The 24,702-nt window shown below is 39.1% G+C and overlaps 1 protein-coding gene across 1 annotated transcript; it reads right to left on the bottom strand.

Moving 5' to 3' along the window:
- Positions 1-24,531, bottom strand: spegb (striated muscle enriched protein kinase b). Its single transcript, XM_077728060.1, has 42 exons — positions 24,356-24,531; positions 23,882-24,259; positions 19,336-19,419; positions 19,170-19,227; positions 17,227-18,620; positions 17,008-17,151; positions 16,484-16,666; positions 15,963-16,129; positions 15,780-15,868; positions 15,536-15,711; positions 14,839-15,099; positions 14,452-14,610; positions 14,191-14,383; positions 13,895-14,124; positions 13,530-13,649; positions 13,365-13,469; positions 13,081-13,287; positions 12,885-13,008; positions 12,605-12,777; positions 12,379-12,491; positions 12,134-12,302; positions 11,966-12,062; positions 11,333-11,533; positions 11,126-11,183; positions 10,975-11,052; positions 10,707-10,879; positions 10,600-10,626; positions 10,386-10,538; positions 10,262-10,304; positions 10,108-10,176; positions 7,462-10,030; positions 7,228-7,377; positions 7,044-7,160; positions 6,446-6,613; positions 6,245-6,367; positions 5,724-5,888; positions 4,829-5,570; positions 3,995-4,234; positions 3,709-3,932; positions 2,918-2,993; positions 2,586-2,735; positions 1-1,713 (listed from the first exon to the last, which is right to left on the bottom strand). Exons 2-42 carry the CDS (start codon positions 24,240-24,242, stop codon positions 1,467-1,469), a joined length of 10,380 nt encoding a protein of 3,459 aa, XP_077584186.1. The 5' UTR covers positions 24,243-24,259; positions 24,356-24,531; the 3' UTR covers positions 1-1,466.
- Positions 24,532-24,702: the final 171 nt, after the last annotated feature.

Raw genomic sequence — 24,702 nt, 5'->3', positions numbered from 1 at the left:
TCCATGCCAAAAAGTCACCAAAAAATAAAGAAATTAAAGCAGTCACTCAATAAATAAACCAATTTAAACCACACACACACATAGAAGTCACATTCATAATTGTGTCATAGTAGCAAATTCATTCATTTAACATATAAATCCAAATTTTAACATCCATCATGAGGCACGGCACCACAATTCACAAAATATATCAGAAAATGTACCACAAAATGTTGATTTTAGGACAGAAAACCCTGCTATTTAATCACGACATTTATTCTAATAAAAAGTGACGAGTCTTGTGTAGAAATGATGAAATATTGGTGAACTGGCAAAAAATTATGAGACAAAAGTACTGCAAAAACAGATTACAATAGGCCGAAAAGAATATGCAATAATATTTTTTACTACAGGGCTTATCCTCATTTTTATGTTGCATATAAATAACAGAAAAATCCACTTTAGGACAATTTGGTGACCCTAAAATGCAAATTTTAGAGGACTTTTAACATGAATAGATTGAAATTCAGAACCAAAAATACACTCCATATTGTGTATAATCTATAAAAATGACGTGTATTCATCAGTTTTATGGGGTTGGCTGTATATTTTCCAGTAAATTGGCCAAATTTGCATGTTTACCTCACTTTTTTACACTTTTTTGGGGATTTAAATACAATATAAATGTAGATTTTCTAGAAATTTACATCTAGAAAACTAGTATAAGTGTCCATGTTTGGAAATCTTAACTTTAATGTGAAATGGAAGCTACTAAAGTGTTTTTATCATGTTTCCTGGACATAAACAAGAGAAAAACTTTACTTTTTTAGGATATTCTGTCAATAAATATATCTCCTGAGATTGAGATGATCCTTTTACATAAAAATTCTGCATCTAAACATTATATATTGTAAAATAGCCCTTGTGTATTATCTTCTAGGCTGAAAAACATTTTAAAATTGTGCTAAAAACTCAAATTACAAGTAGCACAAACACAAGGCTTATAATTAATAATTGAAGGAGACTGTATTTCTGTTTTTTTAACATCATTTAAAGGGACAGTCAAGAAACTAGTATCAAACAAATGACACATTTTAAAACACAGACACATGCAAAATGTCTGTTCACTGCAATGTCTTCTATTTTCTGGAAAAAAATGTTTTTTTCATCAATAAAATGTTTTTTTGCCTCAAAATTTTGAAATTAAATTAAATTATGGGGATGCACTGGATTAAAACTTCATTACAGCACGTAAATGACATTTTTAGGGTTGTTTTTTTACCAAAATTCCATTAAAAGTTACAAACATTGAGGTAACGTCCTGTCGTATTATATAAATGGAGTTTAAGAAATAAGAATAATAATCAAGAAAAGTTTTAGGCAAAGATTTCCTGTCAATTCTTGTCCTTTTGAAGCTTGCAGATGCGTCTCAAATTGTTCTTTAGCGTCAAAAACTGGGGTTTAGAAATGTATTTTTGGGGTTTTTTTTATTGGGGGACGGGGGAGGTCGGCAGGGTTGATGGGATTGGACTGGTAGGGGTTGTTGGGGTGCTCTGGTAGGAACGGAGGAGAACTTTATGTTGAGTTGCCGTCTCTTCTCGTGTGTTTTGCTGTTCGCTCAAATATTCCTTGAGACGAGTGGTGGTGAAGGTTAGAGTTTGTCGACGGAGACGCGTCAGGTAGGCATCTTGAAGCCAAGAGTTATTAAAGCAGTCCTTGACGGAAGGCCGGCCCCTGTCAAGGGAAACAAGCTTTGAGTAGGGCCTGTTTTTTTTTTTAATGCGATTACTAATTCAGAATCGAGGCACATAGATATCCGCTCAGTTTTAGATGATCAAAATCAGGTGCTTGGACGTTTGGTCGCCGGTCTTTAAGTCGGTCTTATGGTGACAGAAAGTTTACTGTTGAAACCAGCTCTCAAAATTATATTGATAATCTAAGTACTGTTTAATAGCTAAGTACTGTTTAATATCTAAATACTGTTTAATAGCTACGTACGGTTTAATATCGAAGTACTGTTTAATATCTAAGTACTGTTTAGTATCTAAGTATTGTTTAGTATCTAAGTACTGTTTAGTATCTAAGTACTGTTTAGTATCTAAGTACTGTTTAGTATCTAAGTACTGTTTAGTAGCTAAGTACTTTTTAATATCTAAGTCCTGTTTAGTATCTAAATACTGTTTAATATCTAAGTACTGTTTAATAGCTAAGTACTGTTTAGTATCTAAATACTGTTTAATATCTAAGTACTGTTTAATAGCTAAGTACTGTTTAATATCTAAGTACTGTTTAGTATTTAAGTACTCTCTCATGAATATAATTCTGAGAGCTGTTTTCAACAGTACTTAAATATTAAACAGTACTTAGATATTAAACAGTACTTGGATATTAAACTCTCTCTTAGATATTAAACTTCTCTTTTAGATATTAAACTCTCTTTCATGAATATAATTTACAGAGCTGGTTTCAACAGTAAACTTTCTGTTACCATTTAACCGGCGACCAAAAGTCCGGTCATGCCAAAAATTATATTTGAAGTTGGGTCGATGGCTTAACGATTGACGACTGCTTCTTTAAAATCTAACAATGTCTCTGGTCAAACTTACCAAGGATAGCTACAGAGAATCTTTTTGAGGAAGAGAGAGGCACTTTGGGAGACGTTTTGGTAGAGTTTGGAAAGGTCGAACTTTGCCGCCTGGATTTTCATCTCAGTCTGCTGGGGTTGGTTTTCCAGAAACGGGGATCTGCCACTCAGCCTGAAAAATAACAAAAGGACTCATTTACTCATTTTATCAATACCATGGTCGGACATGATGAATTTCCCAAATAATCTGGCCTTAAAAGGATCCCGTTTCTCATTATTAAGCCGTCTCCAGAGTACTACGAGACGACGGCGTTCAAAGAGCGTGTTGGCTTAAAGCTGCGATGCAATACTTACATAATGAAAGTGATGACGCCCACGCTCCAGATGTCAGCCGGCGGGCCCACCACATCCCCTTTCAACATCTCTGGAGCTAGAGGCAGAGGAAATGAAAAATAACCTTTCATCACTTGATCTAAAAAAAAACAGAGCAGTCGTGACACTACGGTTCACTTCCTACAAGATATATTCAGTTATTATTAGGCTTATTCTGTAATACTATTATATATGTGTGCATTTAATCATTTTTGTATGAGAATTTCTTCAATTTGTCTGGGACGGGCTCGTGATTGTGACATGTTCCCGAGGACTGTTTACTGGAAGATTGGACTGACCTTTACCCCAGAATGCAGACCTGGAAGGACGCTTAAGAAATTTCTGATGCAGAGTGATGGCTATCCAACAACTATCGTGATTAGTCGCATATTGTCGTAAATTGTCACGCTGTTTTCACTTGTTTATGGAATTATTTTGCTGAATGGACGCTTAAATTGTTTAATTTTCAATGGAGTTGTTTTTGAGTTCCCACCTTAATTGTTATGAATAAATAACCTGATATGCAATTATTGTTGCAGTTGTTTTTTGCTTCTGCAATTGAATCAAATCGATAAACTTGTAAATTTCTAAATTTGAGGCCTTAAATGGGCAGGAGAAAGTCTTCCTTGCATTGTTTTAAAATCATATTAAAGTATAATTATTAATGAACATAACAGTTGTACAAGTACACCCTATATCAATTAGATTACAGTAGTTTTCATTAGATTTTTGTTTGGTTTTCCTCTCATTTTAAATTTGTTAGAACGTCTTACACATGTACTCCAGGGTTCCAATGGGCGGTACAAATTGCTTGAGGAAGAGTGGGTTGAAGTTCTGAGCACTGCCAAAGTCAATAATCTTGATAACATTCATGTTTGTGACAATGATGTTCTCAGGCTTGATGTCAAGGTGAAGAATCCGTCGGGCGTGAAGGTAGTCCAAACCCTGGAGGATCTGCGTAATGTAGCTCACTACGTCGTCCTCGGAGTAACGGATCCTAAAGAGAGAGAAATAACGTCAATTTATAATCTGCATAAACCATAGTTTTAAAAGCGTCACCTGTCCACGAGACTTCGGAGCATCTCCTTCCCACTGCAGTACTCGGAGATGAGTACTAGATAGCGTGGCGTGACGTAAGCTTCGTGTAGCGCCATGATACGCTCGTGGTGGAGCGACTTGAGGATGTCGTATTCCTGAAGAACCGCCTGCTTGTTGTCTGCTTCGTAGGGGACGATTTTGGCCATGAACAGGTTTCCTGTGGCGTTTTCACGGCACTCTCGGATCACGCCGAAGCGGCCTCTGCGTATTGAAAACATTGACAGTTACATTTCTGACATGATAGCCTCCATTAACAAGTTTTCCAACGCCGTCCAACCAGGTTAATGATCCCAAATGTTTACTTTAAAGCTCTAACTTCAATTTAATTTCACTTGGGCTGGACCATTTTAGATATAATATTTAGATTGTTTTTTAATAAATGGATTAACAGAACTGGATTAAAAGCCCTGAATATTCAGTTTTTTTATAGATCTAAAAAAATGTTTATTTTAGATTTTTTTAATATATTTCTAGATTTTACAAAATGATTTTTGAACTAAAAACACAGAAAAAATTGATTAAAAAATGACAATTATTGATTTAAAAGGGGGAAAATAAGGAAATTTAATATACATCTATACTCTTCATTTTAATTTGATCCTAAAACAGAAAGTCAGCACTCATGATTGACTTTCCCGGGCCACACAAAATGATGCGGCGGGCCAGATTTGGCCCCCGGGTCGCCACTTTGACACATGGAATCTAGTGGTTAGCCTATCAGCATCACTCTTAAAAAGTTCAGGGTTAAAATCTCTTCCCCATGAGCACAAATATTGAAAAAACTAGATTTTTTACCTGGCTTTCTCATCCATGAACGTATAAGGCTTCTGAGGAACACCTTGGCGCAGATATCCTTCCCCGCCTTTACCCAACGGCGTCCTTCGTCCAGATGGTGTCGCCCTTCCTGACGGTGTAACCCGACCTGAGGGGGTGACCCGCCCAGATAGGCCGGTTTGAAGAACTGGAGTCAAGCTCTGCACCACCACCATAGCCGGGGAGATGTTTACGGCAGGGACGGTGGGTGTACTGATTGTTGGGGCGAGGGTAGACTGAGATGACGGCGAGATGCGAGTGGTAGTTGTCGGTCCATACATTGGGACGGAAGAAATGGGTTTCCCAATGATGGGAGCTACAGGGGAAGGACTTTTGTTGTTGATGATTATTTTTAGTGGGATCTGGGGTTTGGGGGGGACGGCAGGTGGGGTTGTTGGTTTGGGTTGAGTCTTGCCCACGTTGATGTTTAGTGTGGACTTGGCTTTGGGTTGAGATGGCGTCGTTTCAGGAGGAGGAGCCACGGTCAGTGTGGGTATTGGGTTCTTTTCCATTTGGGTGGATGGCTGGATGGGTTTTGGAGTGGGGGATTTTGGCGATGGCGTGGGGCGGGTTGGTGGAGGGGCGGGTGGAGTTGGGGTCTGTATTGGGGTTTTGTTTGGGGCTGGTTTCATGGGTGGGATTTTCATGGATGACATTTTTAACACTGGAGGACTTGGGGATGGGACGGTCTTGACCACTATTGGGGTAACGGACTCTCTTGGTTCTGAGGGGAAGGAGAAAAATAAGAAGTACTTAAGAGTTTGAAAGTACAGGTATATAATACACTTTGTGAATGGGAGTCAATAGAATTGTAATATTCAAAGTATCATAATGCAAACTTGAATATACTCGGATTCGGAGTAGGTTTTGTATTTACCTGAAGCCACCAAGTGGACTATTTCAGAAAGGCTACTATATGGGCCTTGACCAGCCTTGTTGACACATGCCACTCGAAATCTGAAGGAACCCCCTGCTGGTAAATCCACTACATTGTAGTAACAGTCCGCCACCCCTGTGGCCACTATCAGCCAATTAGTCTCGCCTGTAAAGAAAACAAAATACATTAATAAACCTGCATAACTTTCAAACCTTTACTTCTGCAGTAATAGACACTTATTCAAATAACTCAAATAATAACATGACAATAATCGAAAACACATTTGTTTTCCATTAAAAATCACATATCAAATCCTTGCATATTGGTCGATATCAGCTTACTAACATCTATTTATGTAACCAACATTTTTTTCTCCAAAGTGTTTCCATAGCAACTGCATTTGTGGGATATCTTTTTGTTCTACCTACGATGGCTTTCACATATTCTCAGATAGTGGAGGTTAAAATAGGTCATTTCTTATTCCTTAGCTCGCCCAATTCCCAAAATATTTTCATTCTAACCTTCAGTCTTCCTCTCCAAAGAATACGTGCATGGTGCGGTGGTGTCAGAAGGTCTCCATAAAACTAAAGCTGTATTGTTGTACTTTTGAGGGACCTCTGGGGTTCCAGGTCGATTGGGAAGACCTGGAAAAACTCTTTTAAATCAATCATCCAAAAACTTCAGAAAACAAGATTATTTGTGAGGTTTAAAACCGGTCTTACGTGCGAGAGAGATCGTACAAGAACTGGAAACAGACGCCAAAGGGCTCGCCGCAACACACTCGTAAACCCCAGCATCTTTCTTGGTAGTCTGCATGATCATCAGAAGTTGTCGGCCATCGGGGCAGGCAATCATATTCATCCTTGCGTCTATCTTCAAGGGTTTTTTATCTGAAGAAACAAGCATCCCATAAATACACTAACCGTATTTTCTTGACTATAAGGCGCACTTAAGTCTGAAATTTAGTCCATTTAGACAGGGCGACTTATAGTCCAGTGTGCTTTACATATATGGTAAAAAACATTAAAATGTATCATTTGTTGATGGTGTGCCTTATAATGGAATGCGCCTTGTATTAGTGAAAATAAAGTATTTGCAATTATCCCATAAAAATAGACAGGGTGATTTATAATCCAGTGTGCTTTATATATGGAAAAAATAATAAAATGTGTCATTCATTGACGGTGCGTCTTATAATGGAATGCGCCTTATTGTCGTGAAAATACGGTACTTAAACCTAATGTCTTATTTAGCATTTCTAAGAGTATTTATTATTGTGTGATACCTTTTTTAAGAGTATTTATTATTGTTGGGAAATACCTTTCATCCAGGAAATGTGAGGTTGAGGACTTCCCGCAGGCAGGCAACTTAGGGTCACCGGGTCCCCCTCAAGTAGGACGTGATCCCTTAACTTAATGTGGAACACTGGAGGGAAATCTATGAGAAGACGATTTTATTTTAATTAAAAAAACAGTAAACCAGTATAATGCCATGCTGTGCATACCAGAAACCAGTCTGGAGTACTGGCGCGATGGCTGGAAATTGGTTTCTCTGGAGATGGCTGTGGGTATGTCTGGTTGGGATACCGTCTTGGAGCGTCTACCTCGGGTTAAACCCCAGCGATCCCAACGAGATCTTTGCTCCCCGTCCACACCTGTCCAAGAACCGTACATTTTTAATCACAGTTCCATTAAGAAAGACAATTTTATAAAAGACAACAACATTGAATTTCAGTTACCTCTTGACGTGTCCGACTTCAAGCTAGTCATCGAGTCCAACGATTCAGACGAAGCTCCATTCGTAGCTTGCGATGCTAGTTGGTTCTGTAGAACATTAGCCTGATTGTTACCCCGGTTTTCCGATGTAGCCCTTCGAAGAATGGAAATAATCGGCGTCTTCTTCGGCTCTTTCTCTGCAGACGCTTTCCTCTCTTCCGAGTAGCTACGAATTCGAGTTGAAATCCCGGCCACTGTAGATTCAATCTTCTTCCGCATTGCCAAAACCGGAGATTCACTAGGTTTTTTAGTCTTACTTTCCTCTTTTAGAACATCGTCGTCATTGGTGACATCCATTCGGGTCATTTCTACTTCCTTCTTGTCTTGCGATCCCCTTCGTCCAAGAGTCCAGGACAATCTACGTCTTGAAGGTACTGACTCTTCTTTAGCGGATTCCTCTTTACGTTCCGTTGAAGGACTTCTCTTCAACCGCAAGGAAAGCCTTCTCATAAAACCTTGGTCCTTCTGAGCTTCACGAAGATCCTGGACCGACTTGGACTTTTCAAGTTTCCTCTGGGCTAACTCCAATGGGGCACCCATTGGACCTGGTCTGTAAATAACCTCACCAGAGTCCAAATCGGCGGACTGGGCGGGTGATTTGTCTTCATTCTTTGATAGGGAAAGAAACTTCAACGTTCTAGTCAGGGATGAGTCACGTTTCTTAAAGCGGGCTTCAAAAACTTCTTCAGATGAAATGTCTTCTAGATTCACTCCAACAAATTGTGGAGTGGAGTTTCTGGTGGTGTTTGTTGGGCTAGGTTCCTTTGCTATCGTTTCTGGAGAGGCAACACGCGAGTATACAGCTGGATGCTCTGTTGTTGACGTGATATTTTGTCTGGGCGGTGATAATGTTGACGAGGTAAGGTCTGAGACACTATCAACAGGACTAGATGGGCCTAGAGGTACATCATTAAGAGGTTGAATGGATGGAACCATGATTGTCTGCATTATACTAGCATATGCTGAAGTTCTACCATCTGGAAGAACCTGTGTAGGGGGTGAAGGGGCTGAGTAAGACGGTATTTCCCTTGTGTATTGTGTTGAGTATTCTTGTACTGGTTCTATACTTGAAGTAATACTCTCGGGTGTACTAAAAGATGTTTGTTTTTCTTGTAACTTTTCCTCAGGTGTCTTTTCTTCACTCACAGTTTCAGTTCTTTCTTTAGTCAGGATCTGGGCTTCTATTTTCATCTTTACTTCTTCTTCTACTTCTACATTTCTTTCTAATTCAGAGTTTTGGACTATAACAGATGGTGAAGGTATAATTTGGTCTGTGACCTCCGGTTCATTTGATGATAATTGAGGTATGTTCAGGTCTTTTTCGTCAAAATTATTGTCTGTAACCACCACTTCTTCACTGATAATTTCATCAGGTTTTGTGTCTTTCTCTCTTAATTTCTTACTTTCAATATGAAGACTTTCCTGTGGGACCAACTCTTGGGTAGGACGTTTTGGTGAAGAATCTGGAGGAGTCCCTGGCTGGGACTCTACTTTAATTTGCTCAGTGATAGCTGACATAGAAATGGCTTCCTTGAGTCTTCGTTCTTCCACTTGCGCCAAAGGAATCTCAAGTGGAGCTCCTGACCGTCTATGTGAAGCAATCGGTTCTGAATCCCCTTGACTAAAGGAAGCACTTTTACTCAAAACCTTCGTTTTGGAGACATCGTCCCTTAGTGAGTCTCCAGATGCCGCCCTAGTCAACAAAGGCGGTCCCAAACGAGTTGTACGGGAATACCGATCTGTTGGTATACCCTCTTTTTTATCCCCCATCCCTAACGTTTCTAATAAAGGACCTCGAAGTCCACTCATGTTTTTGTCTACAGAACCACCGTGAAGTAAACGTTGTCTCATTAATTCTAACTTAAGTGCATAATCTTCTTGGCTCATTTTGGCCGTTGCTGGACTGGTACTTCGTCTTGGAAGTTCCATTGAAGCCGCTTTTTTAAGCATTTTTTCCCCTCCATCTTGTTCACTTTCTGCCATTTCTTCATCCGGAGTAATCCGAAGTAGTAAAGCACTATCGGCAGAACTTCCACGTCTCAGTTCACCTTTTCGTTTCACGTTTTCAGATTTGTCCGACTCCATGCTGGACCCTCTTTGTAGAACTTTTCGTTTCAGAGTTTTTTGAGGCAGCTCGGAAAGAAATTCTTCATCTGAGGAGACTTGATGATCACTTGGTTGGTTTAAGTCCTGTTGAGGTCTTTTAGACGTTGTTTCTAATCTTTCTTTGTTCATTTCGAGATTTTCGCTTGGTTTTTGGACTGTTGATGTTCCATTTTCTTTACCAGATTCTTTCTCGTTGGTGGGGATGTCATTGAGGGACATTCTTGAGCCCGAGAACTCCATGTTGAGTGGCATTGGAATGAAGGGAAGTTCATCAATGTCTTCATCGGAATCGGAGGACGACGAAGGCAAGGGGGACGAGTTTTTGTGGTGTCTTGGAACTGCGATGGAGATGTGACTGGAGGAATCATTCAGCAACTCGGGAATGGACCTCATGACCATTTTGGATTTGTAGCTGATGATTGAACGCTACAAAAAAAGACAGCAAAAATATTGGTGAGCTAGGATACTGTCTAAATATAAAAAAAAGACAATTAATTAATTACCTGCCATTTTCTTCTAGAAACAAACTTCTTCAGTGCATCTGTATTGATAACAGCTCCTTTGTTAAGGTTCTGTATTAAAAAAAAAGAAATATTTTCTTATTTCAAGGTAAATCAGACTTTTCTAAACTTTTTAAGACAATTTTGCGTACTGTACCTTGAACCATGGATGTCTTAGACATTCTTGAGTATCAGGTCTCCTAAAATTAGAAAGTAATTCAGTTTAAATACAGGTAAAATTCAAAAGACTGATTTATTAAACTTAAAAAGCAATTACTTACAATCTATCTGCTACAAGCAGTTTAATAATAAAACCTTTAGCTTCTCTAGAAAGATGAGCAAACATGCTTTCCTCAAAAGCCACATTGTAGTTTCGGATATTCAGAACCGACTGGCGATCATTTTCACCAGCAAATGGAGAAACTCCTGTCAAACTAAAGACAAAAATCTCAATCAAATTCAACAATATCAAACATTATTCGCTCTATAACTCACCAAAGATATGCGATAACTCCAACCGGCCTAGAAAAAAACAAGAAGACACGCATAAGCCTAACGTTTCTGCAAAAACTGAAAAACTTTTCATACTAAAAAACAAATACCAGATATCTGTTGCCTTTGAAACTGAACTCTGGTTAACAATTTCTGGCGCCACAAATTCTGGCGTCCCATAATTGCAGTACTGAGCCTCATCTGGGGTAATTTCTACTGCATTTCCAAAGTCACAAATCCGGATTTGATCGCTTTGTGCATCTGCCAGAAGGATATTATCAGGCTAGGACACAAAAAAACATAAATAAATACATTTTCATACCAAAAAAGTCAATCCAATTCAAATAATCCAGTCCTTATTTACCCTGGAATATGTACCTTGATATCCAGGTGCATGATGTTAACATGATGAAGATAATCTACTCCTTCCAGCAATTGTCTAATACATAAACGTACCTAGAGTACAATTAGGATATTAGAATTTTAATATAAAATTGACATAGAAATTAGATTGATGTCCAATACTTACATCTGACTCCATTAAAGTGGATTTCCGTGTAAATCTGTCAAGAATCTCCTCGTGGCATCTTTGGAAGTGGGATTAGGAAATTAATCCAGGTTTTGAGAGGTATTTGGAAGTATTAATTTTCTAAGATAAAATGACAAACTGGGATTTTTAGGGAGCACTATTTTGTGGACTTTTTTAAGAAGTTAGAATTTATTGTATTGAGGATACAATTCTGTGATCAGGATGACCGCGTTCCGTTTTTCAAAGGCGTCGTGGAAGAAGACAATTCTTTCGTGATCCAGTTTTGAGAGAATTCTCATCTCGCGGACGGCGGAGTCTTTCTTTTTGGCTCGTGTGGAGATGAACTTGGCGGCAAACTCCATTTTGTCGACCTTCTGGATCAGCAATTTCACGTAGGAGAATGCTCCTCTGGGGAGTAGAGATAGCAAAGGACCATTTTAGATATAATATTTAGATTTTATTATTTTATAAATGGATTAAAAGAACTGGATTAAAAGCCCTGAATATTCAGTGTTTTATAAATCTAAAACAATGTTTATTTTAGCATTTTTTAAATATATTTTTAGATTTTACAAAATGATTTTTGAACTAAAAACAGAAAAAATGATTAAAAAATGACAATTATTGATTTAAAAGGGGGAAATCAGGACATTTAATATACATCTATATTTTTCATTTTAATTTGATCCTAAAACAGAAAGTTACTTTCCCGGGCCACACAAAATGATCTGGTGGGCCAGATTTGGCCCCCGAGCCACCACTTTGACACTTGTGATATAGAGAGTAGAGTCAGTACAGTACATTTGATAATCAATGACTTTTATGAGAATGATTTCCAACCTTCTAACTTCCTTGTGGACTTCATAATGGTCAGTCAGTCGGCGCATTCTCCTCAAAATGGTTTCCTCATCTTCCATTGGCTCTTCTTTAAATATGGCTATATAAAAAGATTAGACTAATCATTTGAATGATGGACTTAATTTGGAGCACATTAGCGCAAAAAGTCACCTTCATGAACCGTGAGTTCGGCCTTGCAGGACACAGATCCCGCCAGGTTCCTGGCAGTGCAGGTATACACTCCAGAATCTTCAGGACGAGCGTTGAGGATCACCAAGGAGCATTCGTTATCGTCATAAACAAATGTGTAATGGCTGCCTTCGGACAGCAAGGTATCGCTCTGAAAACAGGCACAACAATCAGTTCAGATTTGGTTTTAATATACAGTAAGTCTCTTATGACTACCAGCAACCAACCTTGAACCAGAGGATGTCTGGAATGGGCTGGCCATCCACGACCACGGCAAAGCGAGGGGTCTCCCCAGAACAAATATCAATATCCTCCATTATAGTTTCAAATGTAGGAGGGGCTTTCGACAGAAGGACAAAAATACAGTTTAGTATAGTAAAATATGTCACTGCATTGTACAAATGACTTTTTTTCCAGTTTTTGGACTCATAACCAAGTATTGGTGGAGCTTACCTGCCATTTCTACAGCCAGTGTGCAGCTATCCCCACCATACTTGTTCGAAGCCATAAACGTCAACTCTCCGACATCAGCATTCTTCACTTTCATCAGCTTAAGAGTGTGCTGATCATCATCCGGCATGGTCATCTCGTACACTCCGTGCTTGCTATCCAAAACAGCGCCTTTCCTGATTGATATAATACGACTTATATACCACAAAAGTACCTCAAAAGCAAGCGAATTGATACATTTTTAGCTCTGGTCTTTGGAAAACCAAGACCCAGACAACCATACCTTTTCCAGATGGTGGCGGCATTAACATGATTGATGGTAATAGTGATCGGGACCGACTGGTTTTCCATCACATATACAATATCTGGTTTATCAATAATCATGGGAGCTTCTTGAAGATAAGGCCCTTGAATGAAAAGTATGGAGTCCTCACTCAAAGCAATTGTGGTTAGATATTTAGGAAAGACGATGGTGTTACCTCGATCCAGAAGCTGAACTGGTTCTGTAGCTGGTGACGGTTTGCTAAAGGATTTAGAAGTGATGGTCAAGACTCGGAAAGAGTAGCGTACACCTTTGGATAAAGTACTGATGGTGTAGCTGGTTTCCTTCAGGCCCGATGCTATGATGGTCCATTGGATGGAGCCAAGGGCTTGTTGTTGGATGGCGTACATCAGGGAGTTTGGCTCTATGTCAAAAACAGAACTTAAATGTATATAAGATGGTCTTCTTAGGAGTTTAATGTACTTTATTTTTTTTGTATACCAATAGATGGGTCCAATCGTCTTGGCTTCTTCCAGCTGAGGGTCATCATTTTGCCAGTGATTGATTCTATTAGTGGAATTCCATCAGGAGGATCAGGGAGGATATCTGGGACAAAAGGGGTGATAATATTATCTGCGGATAATAAAAACATGAACATAGACTTACCTGTGACATATAGATGAGCGTAGCAAGTGGCTTTCCCGATTTTGTTGGAGATGACACTTTTGTAGACACCACCATGCGCATGACGCACTGTACGGATGACCAGACTGTGGACATCGCGGACTGAAAAGGATAGACAGAGTCCTCACTGAGAAAATTTTACTTTACTTTTAACTTTAATGATGAGTGATGAATATGTTAATACTTTAGTCATTTTTTTCTGTTTATGTTTCATATGTACTGTTAACGGATGTACTTTTTTATATGTTATCGAATCTTGTAGCTGACCCAGCCCATCTGTCAAATTTTTAAAGTCAATGTGGCCCCTTCGGGCCGAAAATTTTGCCCATCCCTGGTCTAAGACCTACATTGTGTCATCTTTCGGTCTTCGGCGCTTTCGATTTTCTTGCCGTTGTGGAACCATACGATGGTAGGATAAGGCAAACCGGCTACTTTGCATTTAAGGACCGCCTCCTTCCCCTCAATGACATCCAGGTCGTAAAGAGGCTTGATGAAGTCGGGCATTGTGAAACGTTCAACTTCATTCTCGGGGACTTCGGGCTCTTCTGGTATGGACGGCATCTTCTCCAATTTAGCCCTGAGGGAAGAATGGAGGTCAGAGGTCATAGACGCTCATATCACAATATTTGGATTGTTATTGTACATTTGTGAGGAGATAGCCGGCCGTGGTTCTTGGATGTAAAGCTCGGCGGAACATTCAGCTTCGCCATGATTGTTCACAGCCGTCACGGTATAGAATCCCTCGTCGTCATTGGTCACGTGGGAAAGGATGAGGGAATGGCGACCATTCTCCTGAAGAATACGTACATCCTCGGTGTCAGTCAGCGGGTGATCTGCTGGGAAACAGAATACCGTCACATCACTGACAAACAGCGAGAACAATTAAAAGTTTTGGAAACCTTACCAAAGTGAGTCCAGGTAATCTTTGGGGGCGGAGTCCCGCTGATTTTGCAATCAAAACGAGCATTACGCCCCTCGATGACTTCCAAAACGTCCAGTTTGCGAGTAAAGAGAGGCTCAATTGAGGGAATTACTCGGAGTTTCCCACAAGATGTCATTTCCTCTATAGAACACAAAAATATTGTACAAATTCACTCGGGTGAGTAAGCATAACATAATTTCATACATTTAAAGAATAGAATTGGTACAATTAGACAAATGTATTTTTGTATAGGCGCAAAAACATGTAAGGCTGATACTACTTAGCAGTTTTTGGATTTATCGCGGACATGTCTGGTCTACAATATCCGCGATATTTGAGGGATTACTGTATTTCCGTCCATAAACAAACCTTTGGCTGTGCTGAGTTTACATGTGTAAACTCCACTGTCGTCCTCATGTACTGAATTAAGCAGCAAGCGACATTTTCTTCCATCAAAGTGCATTTTGCAGTTGAGCATAGCCGGTTGGATGAGTTTCCCATTGGCCAGCCAATCTACGTCAGTGTCTTGCGGCCCAAGGACGTGACACTCGAATAGTACCGTCTCCCCCGCGTTGGCCGTGATGTCTTTGACGGGGCGGATGATGGCCAAGGCTGGCTCGATGGGTGGTGCTGGGTGGGTGTACACAAAATGTATTTCATCTGTCAAAATCTTATTAGGAAAATGCCAGAAAAAGAGCAGCCTATTTAATATCATATCTATGGGCAGGGGGGGTCAGGAACCAATGTTCCCTGTATTTTTTCATGTAAAACATGCTGTAAAATTTAAAAAAAAACATAAGAGTGGACAGAGCTACTATAAAAAACAAATTAAAAAGTTTGGATTTTATTTACTACGCGGCATAAGATTTCTGCTGCGCAGAGAAGATGAAAGTAGTGCGCAATTGCAATATTAAATTATATAATATTACATTTCTTTTTGACAGAGAGAGCAATGAAGTCATATTTTCCAATGTTATTCCTTGAGAGCAATACTTTAATAATAATTTAAAAGTATAAAAATCAGCTCGCACCCCTAAATAAAAAAACAATGTTTGTATTTTATTACCTTTGACCTCCAGCTTTCCTTCACATTGTTTCATTCCAAACTCATTGATGATCTTACAGGTATAAATCCCAGCATCTGACCTCAGCGCTGACTTGATGCTCATTTCAAAATGTCCATTTTCTGCCTCCCGAACAAGATGGCGGGGACCACTTTTGACGGTGACTCTGTCTCTCAACCTGTAGAAATAAATCAAATAGTTACAATCCATAGAAAGTATTTGATTGACGGGTCTGACAACACTTACCAGTACAACAAAGGTTTTGGTTGACCATTAATTCGTACCGACATGGTAACTTCTTGTCCTTCCAGGACGGCTTGATCAATCAGTGTCACCTATTTGACATTAAAAAAATGATAATTCTGAATATAACAGGCAAATTCTGATATGACCAAACTGAAAAATAACAAATATCCAACCAGTTCTCACCAAAAATGCAGGCGGTTTCTTAAATTTTGCATCGAGTGTCCTACTTGGAGCTTGCGAACTAAAATCCATGGCTTCCTCCAAGGGACTCAAATACTCTTCATCAGATGTGATAGGGCTGCTGATGTCCATAGGAAGTCCTAAGACAGCTTTTGGCTCCTGATTGGCTTCTACCAAATTGCATAAAAATGTTTATGTTTTATATTAGTGTTTATTTAATAGCTAAGATATTCTTATCACTTGAAAAACTCCTTGACATGAACCCCAACTATAAAATACCACATCTAAAAACATAACAGATTGAGCCCAAGTGAGCAATATATAGGTTCGGTTTTTATTCTGTTGCTATGGTAACCACTGTATAAGTGTGGTTGTTGAGCTTAAATATATTGCACATGATCGGAATGAGAAAAACGGGAGGGTAAAGACAGTAGAAAAAACATCACTAAGTCTGATTTTATAAAATAAAGACAATTATAGATGAAATTATTAACGCCTAAAGTCAATATTTCAATGTTTCATACCTGTTTTAATGTCGAGAGTCGCATTACTGGTCACCTGACCCTCCTGGTTGACCGCTGTAACGCTGTACTTTCCAGCATCTGGCACTTGAACCGATTTAATGATGAGACTATGTCGTTCCCCTTCCACTTTGATGGTGCAATTCCCAAGGTTGACGATCTGCACGTTGTCCTTTTTCCAGGTGACTTCCAAACAATTACATCACAAACCATTCAACTGCCTAAAATTGCTTCCCAGTTTTATTCCATACAAGGGAGACATTATTTAGTCTCTATACCAGGATATACTCCAATAGAAGTGTCCAATTATTCCACAAAGGGCCATTTTTGTTCCAAATGATGTCACAACAATTAGTTTTTTTGCTAAAATAAGCAACATCTGACTGCAATCAACTAGTTATTGGTGGAAAGGGGGTCGTATTATTGGTTTGGGCCAAAAACCGGCACCCATTGTGACCCTTTGTGGACTAATTCCCAATCCCTGTCCTATAATATGGATGTTAGTAGTAGTTGTTGTTGTGTGATACCTTCAGGAATAGGGTTGCCAGATATGTTACATCTCAGTATAACATCTGAGCCACATTTAGCCAACGTATCTTGAAGTGGAAACTCGAAAACTGGCGCCTCCATTGGGTCCTCCTCAGCGGAAACGTAAGAATCATCGGAAGAATCTGCAAATATGTAAAAATAAAGGTTAAATGTCGACTTTATAATGCAGATAGGAAAATTATAATGAGGTATCAAACCCATTTCTGGAGACATTGGTCGTGGGCGGCGATGTTTGACTTTGGGCTTCTGTTTTTGACCTTTGGCCTTTTGGGGGTCATCTGTCTTTGTGGGTGGAGCTTCGCCTTCTATGAAAATTGTAGGGATGTTTATGATTGGAGCTTGATTAAGAGGATTAGTGTTTATGTTGGGAGGTGTTGGATGGTCGCCATCTTGAGAGATTTTTTGTATGAGTGGACTTTCTGGGTTGTTTTCAGCTTGTTTCAAAGTTGTGGGTGTCTTTATACCCGAGGTTTCGAGGTGTTGTAAAGGTGTTAGAGGTTCAGGACTAGATTGAGGTTCTTGGATCCTCAAAACTGTCTGAACAAGTGGACTTGGGGACCTCTTGGGAAGCTGTATAGTGATTTCTGAACTGGTGTTTTTTAGGGTGTCTTCCATTTGTTGGTGGAATAAAGCTGGAGATGGTGACCTTTGAAGAATTTCTGTGACTGGACTAACTCGACTAAAGTCTCGAAATGATCGGACTCCCGGTAAATCCGATAGTGGTGTCGATTCCTTGCCTGTACTGGTATAGTTTTGGGTCTGAGAATGCGTTTTTTCCACAAATTGCTGTCCTAGATTGAGTCCTTTCTGTTCTTTTCCCCATTGGGATTGTTCTCTTTCTTTGAGTCTTTGAAGGACCTGTGGTGGGATAGGTTCGATTTTCCTGAAAGGTTGTCGTTGTCTTGCTTTTAGAGTTAACTGTTCTGTTGAAAAGGATTTCTTTAAATGTGGTTTTCCGACGAGCTTCTTGATTCGTTGGAGTTCCTCTGTGAATTTGTTCTCGATGTCTTGGACTTTTTGGGAATAGCGAGGTTTTTCCTCGAGAGAAGCGGCCCTCTGTTTGAACATGGATCGACGTTCTGCGGCGTCTTCTTTAAGGGCTTCTCGCAGATCTTCTCTAGAGCTTTCTCTGGAGATACCCAATCGGCTGCCTCCGTCGTCCGAGTCGACAGATCCGGCTCGGTTAAACCCCGCCCAGGATCTCCCAGAGATGGAACCTTCGGGAAGGTCTAGACTTCGTCTTCTCTCTTCAAGGTCGCGGACCTTCTCAAAGACTTTGGAACTGGCCCTGGTTAGCTTTGGTGATGGTCGAGGAGCCATCTCTTTTCTGGAGGACTCGTTTTGTGGAGTTTGTGGTCTGGAGTCCTGAGTGCCATTGGAGGATTTGGGTATTTTGATCTTTTCTTCAAATTCTGAGGGTACCGTGTCTTGGTATTCCGTCGGTAGTTGGACTTTCTTTCGGAAGCCGAGAGGGGTGGTGGAACCGGATCGGTTTGGCATCGGAGAAGTGGAGGGACGTTTGATGAGTCTGGGAGATGGAGGTGGGAGAACTTCTGGTGGAGAACTTCTTGGAGAATCATTGGACTGGAACCTAAATTACAGGAGTTTGTGTCAGATGGGATTAGACGTTTGGTCGCCGGTCGTTTGGTGGCCGGTCAAATGTACTTAGATATTATACAGTACTTGGATATTAAACAGTACTTGGATATTAAACAGTACTTAGATATTAAACAGTACTTGGAAATTAAACAGTACTTGGATATTAAACAGTACTTAAATCTTAAACAGTACTTAGATATTAAACTCTCTCTTAGATATTAAACAGTACTTAGATATTAAACAGTACTTAGATATTAAACAGTACTTAGATATTAAACAGTACTTAGATATTAAACTCTCTCTCTTAGAGATTAAACAGTATTAAGATATTACATTCTCTCTCTTAGATATTAAACTCTCTTTCTCTTAGATATTAAACTGTCTCTCATGAATATAATTTTGAGAGCTGCATTCAACAGTAAACTCTCTGTCACCATTTGACCGGCGACCAAAAGACCGGCGACCAAACGTCCGAGCACTGTGTCAGAAGGAATAGCAGGACAAATCAGACATTTTTTCAAAATAAACATGGATTTCTTGCCTTTGTTTAGAGAAATCTCCGAGGATTCTGTCTTCAGCATCTGCATTTTCGTCCATCACTGCGTTTTGGCACAAAAAATGAAGAAATCATTGGTTAATTTGATTTGGCAGTATGGAAACTTTAATATATTTTCCTGGAAAGGGTAAAATGGCAATAAAATGGATACCTGTATCCTCTGCATGGTCCTCACAATCCAAGCTATCGTCATTGTTCTCCAGTTGATCAGCTTCGTCCTCAGAGCTGTCCGACTCTAAAATACAAGATAAGGAAGACCATAAAAACTAATCTGGGTTTTGTCACACTTAAATAACGCAACAAGAGCCTCAAATCTAAGTTAAATTAAAAAAACAAAGGAATGTTTACTTCAAAATAGTTTGAATAGTACCATAAAAACCTTGTTTTGTTGATGCTGAGAGGGAATTGAGTCACTGTTGGACTTTAAAATAGAAAGACTCGCTGAGTCATTGGCACCTGAACAGCTTTGGTGGGGTCTCGCTTCACAGTAGGTGGGATTATATAAACAGTCCTACTTTTGTTTTTTTCACTAATGGCGTAAAATTCACACAAAAAGATTTAGTCTGCCATTTACAAGTGAAGAAAATTGACGCAAATTATAACAAAACCATTAAAAAAAGCAATATTAATTCTGTTTGTATAACAAATACACCAAACAAAAAAACTGATAAAAAATTTAGGTCATCAAAGACCACATTTTCAAGTCTGCAAAACGATTAAAAAATTTAACCCAGCTAGTTTTCTCTATTGGGTTTAACTCTAGAAATTGACTCAAAAACTCATTTTTTGTTGTTAACAAATCTTCGCGGACTTGCTGTCATTTTCTAACAAAATATTTTTAACAAAGAATTGACATCTCTTTTCAATTTACCCCTAAAATTTCGTTTTTAAAGAAATAAATGCTAAGATGTTTATCTTTTGAAGTAAAACCCAAATACACCGACTACTAAATAAATCAAATCCCATTCCCAACTCTTTTAGAGCAACTCTCTTAAGATTTCTCTAAAAAAATGTATATATTGATCAAAACATCATATTATTGAAAAACAGTCTTTCTAATCAACATCACACCCACCAAAAAAGTTATCTAAAATCCCTTAAGCAAGTTTCCAGTCCCTTTTACAAACTGCCCAAAAAGAATCTGCAAAAAACCTAACCAAAACAAAGTTTCCCATCTCCCAACAACCAAACCTTGCCCAAAAAAACATTCAAAACTCGCCCCCACACAGCAAAAAACCTTAAAAATCCCACTCACAACCTCAAAACATCAATCCAAATATCCCAATCTCTCACCCTTTCTCCTTTTAAACAACCAACCACCACCAAAAACATCCCCAATACCACACCAAGTATTAAAAACCCCCCAAAATCCCCCCAAAAATAGCAATTCTCTTGCCTTTGTACTGGTTTCCTCACCAGGAATTCCCCAAACCATCCAAAAGGGGGATTCCAACCTGTCACCACAGCCCAAAAAAGCTCAACAGGTATTTCCCATCTCCATAAAAATCCCCCAAAACACTTGATTTGACCCAAAAATCTAAATACATATAAAAGCAGGTCGAAGAAAAAAGGCACTTGAAGGATTACATAAGTCCCATTTCAGAGGCTCGTCATTTCCTTTGCGAAAAGCACTCGTCAAATCCCGGCAAATGTCTGCGCATCATCCTCTAGCTTCCCTCTCTCCCTCCTTTCCTCCCTCTCTCCCTCCATCCATCCTTCTATCGCCACTAGCCGTCCACACAGCGACCGGCGGCAGGGTGAACGTCCTCCCCCGCCACCACTACATTCATCTGTGAGGTAGCGCCCTCCCCAAAAATTGCCCTTTTACAGCATTTCCCAGGGTTTTTCATTCCTTCCTTTAGCGTAAATCCTCTCCTGTGTCGTGTATGTTAAAATAAAACAGTGTATTTTCATTAAAAAATGTAATTTTTTGTCAATTTTGGATTAAAAACTTATTGAAAAGTGTGTAAGTAATATGTAAGTGATATTTTAAGCAGGAATAACTCCTCGTTTTTGTATTTTTTTCCTTTTTTTTAGGCTCAGTGAGGAGCATGGCTGCTGGTTGTCATGGTAACAAAAGCCATACTCTGCAGTCGAGTAATGTCGGGTGACCAATCGTATGAGAAAAGACACTATTGTGCATAATTTATGTTGGTATTTGTGGATTTTTATGACTTTTGAAGTTCATAAAAGGTTAGTTTAACACACAAAATGACAAAAGCTATAAATAATCAAGAAAAGATGTCCATTGACTTATACATAAAACTGGATTAAAGTAAGAAAATTAGTTTTTAAGGTCAATAAAACTTGATGAGCAGAGAAGAAGGTCGAGTATTTTACGTCCAATCGTGAAAGGTCGTCTAAATATGATGTATTTTAATACTTCCCCTGATCATAAATACTTCTATAAGTCTTTAAATGGCCTAAATTAGCCTGCAAGTATTGTAAATTAAGACTAAAATCTTAACTGGGGATATTTTGGATCACGTAAATATTTCAATGGCGGGGCAATATGTTTTGGTAGCATTGAAGTATTTCTCATTGTACTAAATATACGGACCAGTAGAAATGAGTTAGTTGTACATGGCTGGGGATAAAATTAGCGCTGATGTCTTTGCGTTGTAACAGGAGAGAGAAGGTGGACTGACCCACTTTGACCATCCCAAAAATCTAAGCCCTGGCACATTCCGCTATATAAATAACTATACAGAGTCGCTCGGTCAGTGGATGCGGAAGAGGGGGGCGGGCGGCCAATAAAGACATTTGAAAGAGAGAAACAAGAGAGCGAGAGAGAAAAGGGAGAAGAGAGAGGGAGAGAAAAAAAGAGAGAGAGAGCGAAAGAGAGAGACAGAGAAAAAATTAAAAGAGAGGGAGAAGGGGAGAGAGAGAGGAGCGAGAGAAGGAGACAGAGAAGAAAGAGAGGAGGAGAGATAGAGAAGGAAAGAGAGAAAGGAGAGAGAGAGAAGGAGAGAGAGAGGAGAGAGAGAAAGAAAGACGAAGAGAAACAGAGAGAGAGAGAAAAAGAGAGAGAGGAAGAGAGAGAGAGAGAGAGAGAGAGAGAGAGAGAGAGAGAGAGAGAGAGAGAGAGAGAGAGAGAGGAAGAGAGAGAGGAAGAGAGAGAGAGAGAGAGAGAGAGAGAGAGAGAGAGAGAGAGAGAGAGAGAGAGAGAGAGAGGAAGAGAGAGAGAGGAAGAGAGAGAGAGAGAGAGAGAGAGAGAGAGAGAGAGAGAGAGCATTAATGTCCACTCATATAAAACAAAATTAATGTGTATATATATTATGTAAATAATTGATATATTATTACATGATATAATATTACATGATATAGTATTACGTGATATAATTCATTTTATGTGCCATTGCTAATATTGCCACATTATCACCAACACTGATATTTATCACATTTATCCTAGCTGAGTAATTGTTAGGATTGTGTCTCTTATTTGGGTTTATCTCAGGGAAAAAAAATGCCTAGATATGTAATACTTTTTGGTTTGTCGGCTTTGTATTATTTAGTATCAGCAAAATCATATCTGGGTAAGCGTTGCACTAAATTCCATTTTGTGAATGCGTCAAAAAGCTGCCGCTTTGACGAATGACTTGGCTCCGACAAAAAAATGGACCACCCGCCCGCCACCGATTGGCTACTTTGCCGTTGTTCTGCAACACTCAGCATAACTTTGTTAAAAACACTTTGGAAAATGAAACGCGTTGAGACCCTAAAAAAAATACATTGCATTGGATTTTGTCATTCTAACACTGGGGAACTATATACAGTTATATTTATATATATTTAGTTATTTTATGGATCTGCTATTCTGGCTACTTTAGTAACTTTGTTTTTTTAAGAAAATGGGCCTTCTGAATTCACTTTCTGCAAAGGGAAAGCTGAATAAGATCAATTTTCTTTTGGGTAAAGAAGAAAGGAGCCCAATTTGTCTTATGGAATCGCCCTTTTTACTCAATATTTGCCGAGGTGGCCTGGAATTATTGCTGTCATAACAGGGTGTGGAAAAAATAATAATAAAAAATATGTAAGTATCATATTAGTTTGCATTTGAAGATTTGTATTGTGAGAATTTAATGTTATAATGAGATGTTTTATTGTAAACTTTCACATAACAACATGGACTTGATTTTAAGTGGGTTGGACCATTTTAGATATAATATTTAGATTTTTTTTATATAAATAGATTAAAAGAACTGGATTAAAAGCCCTTAATATTCAGTTTTATATAAATCTAAAACAATGTTTATTTTAGCTTTTTTTAAATATATTTTTAGATTTTACAAAATGATCTTTTAGCTAAAAACAGAAAAAAATGATTTAAAAAATGACAATTATTAATTTAAAAGGGGGAAAATAAAAATCCCTGAATATTCATTTTTTAAAGATCTAAAACAATGTTTATCTTAGCTTTTTTTAAATATATTTCTAGATTTTACAAAATAATTTTTGAACTAAAAAATTGATTAATAAACGACAATTATTGATTTAAAAGGGGGAAAATCAGTAAATTTAATATCCATCTATACTCTTCATTTTAATTTGATCCTAAAACAGAAAGTCAGCACTCATCATTAACTTTACCGGGCCACAAAAAATGATGCGGTGGACCAGATTTGGCCCCCCCAAGCCTCCACTTTGACACCTGTGGGTTAGTGATCACAATTTATAATAAAGATGCATTTACATACCTTCCCCCAAATCCAAGACAGCCAATACAGCACTACTCCTGGCCTCCCCTAGGTGGTTATTAGCAATACAGGTATATAAACCAGCATCCGAGGGTTTACAATCCCTAATCCAAAGTCCACCATATTCCTGGTTCTCCATATCGAGAAGTTCCTCATTATGATACCAATACAGCGAAGGTTGGGGATCCCCACCAACCGCCACCTTCAGACGGATATCACAACCCGTGCCAACAGCCGCGTTCCTCATTTTGCGGGTAAAAACCGCCGGCGTCGGACTAGGGTGACCCTGTGCCCCTCCGGCGGCTTTGGGGCGCTTAGCCGCCGGGACCACCACGGGGCTTCTGGGGGCTCCTTTCCTCATGTTGACTTTCCGATGAACTAAAATTAGAGAATTTAGAAAGGTTTAAAGTTATATTTTGTCATTTTATAAGACATTTTAAAGTCCTGAGGGCGAAATAGACAAAAAAAGGGTACCTGGTGATCGAAGAGAAGGTGGTAGGTGTCACAGTCTTGATATATTTAGTGCGAGACCCTTGGGATCATGTTGCATTAACAGCTCTTCTGACGTCTATCATGGAAGGAATGACCAATCTTTTTCTTCTGGATTAAAAATCTGGATCAGAATTCCAAGTGAGGGTCTTTTTCGATGATTTTCCTCCTTAATAACCTAAAATTCTTGATTGGTTTCTTGTATTTAGCATCAAAACAACATCCATTAAGTTGGACTTTGCCCCGTGCCCACCTTGCTTTTCCCATGAGTTAATCCACCCAGTTGGTTGATCTCCCCCCCCCCCCAAACCCCAACCTCGGAAAACCCACAA

This window comes from Stigmatopora nigra, chromosome 11 (assembly GCF_051989575.1).
Source record: "Stigmatopora nigra isolate UIUO_SnigA chromosome 11, RoL_Snig_1.1, whole genome shotgun sequence".
Classification (NCBI taxonomy): domain Eukaryota; kingdom Metazoa; phylum Chordata; class Actinopteri; order Syngnathiformes; family Syngnathidae; genus Stigmatopora; species Stigmatopora nigra.
This window is presented reverse-complemented; position numbering and strand designations above follow the sequence as displayed.

Bases quoted from the DNA above. Each gene is read 5' to 3' on its own strand.
- spegb (XM_077728060.1), bottom strand. From the start codon at position 24,242: ATGAGGAAAGGAGCCCCCAGAAGCCCCGTGGTGGTCCCGGCGGCTAAG. The intron at 10,627-10,706 runs GTATTTGTTTTT...GTTTTTTTCTAG, and splicing joins TCAAAGGCAACAGATATCTG to GCCGGTTGGAGTTATCGCAT. The intron at 2,736-2,917 runs GTAAGTATTGCA...GTTATTTTTCAG, and splicing joins GGCGTCATCACTTTCATTAT to GCTGAGTGGCAGATCCCCGT.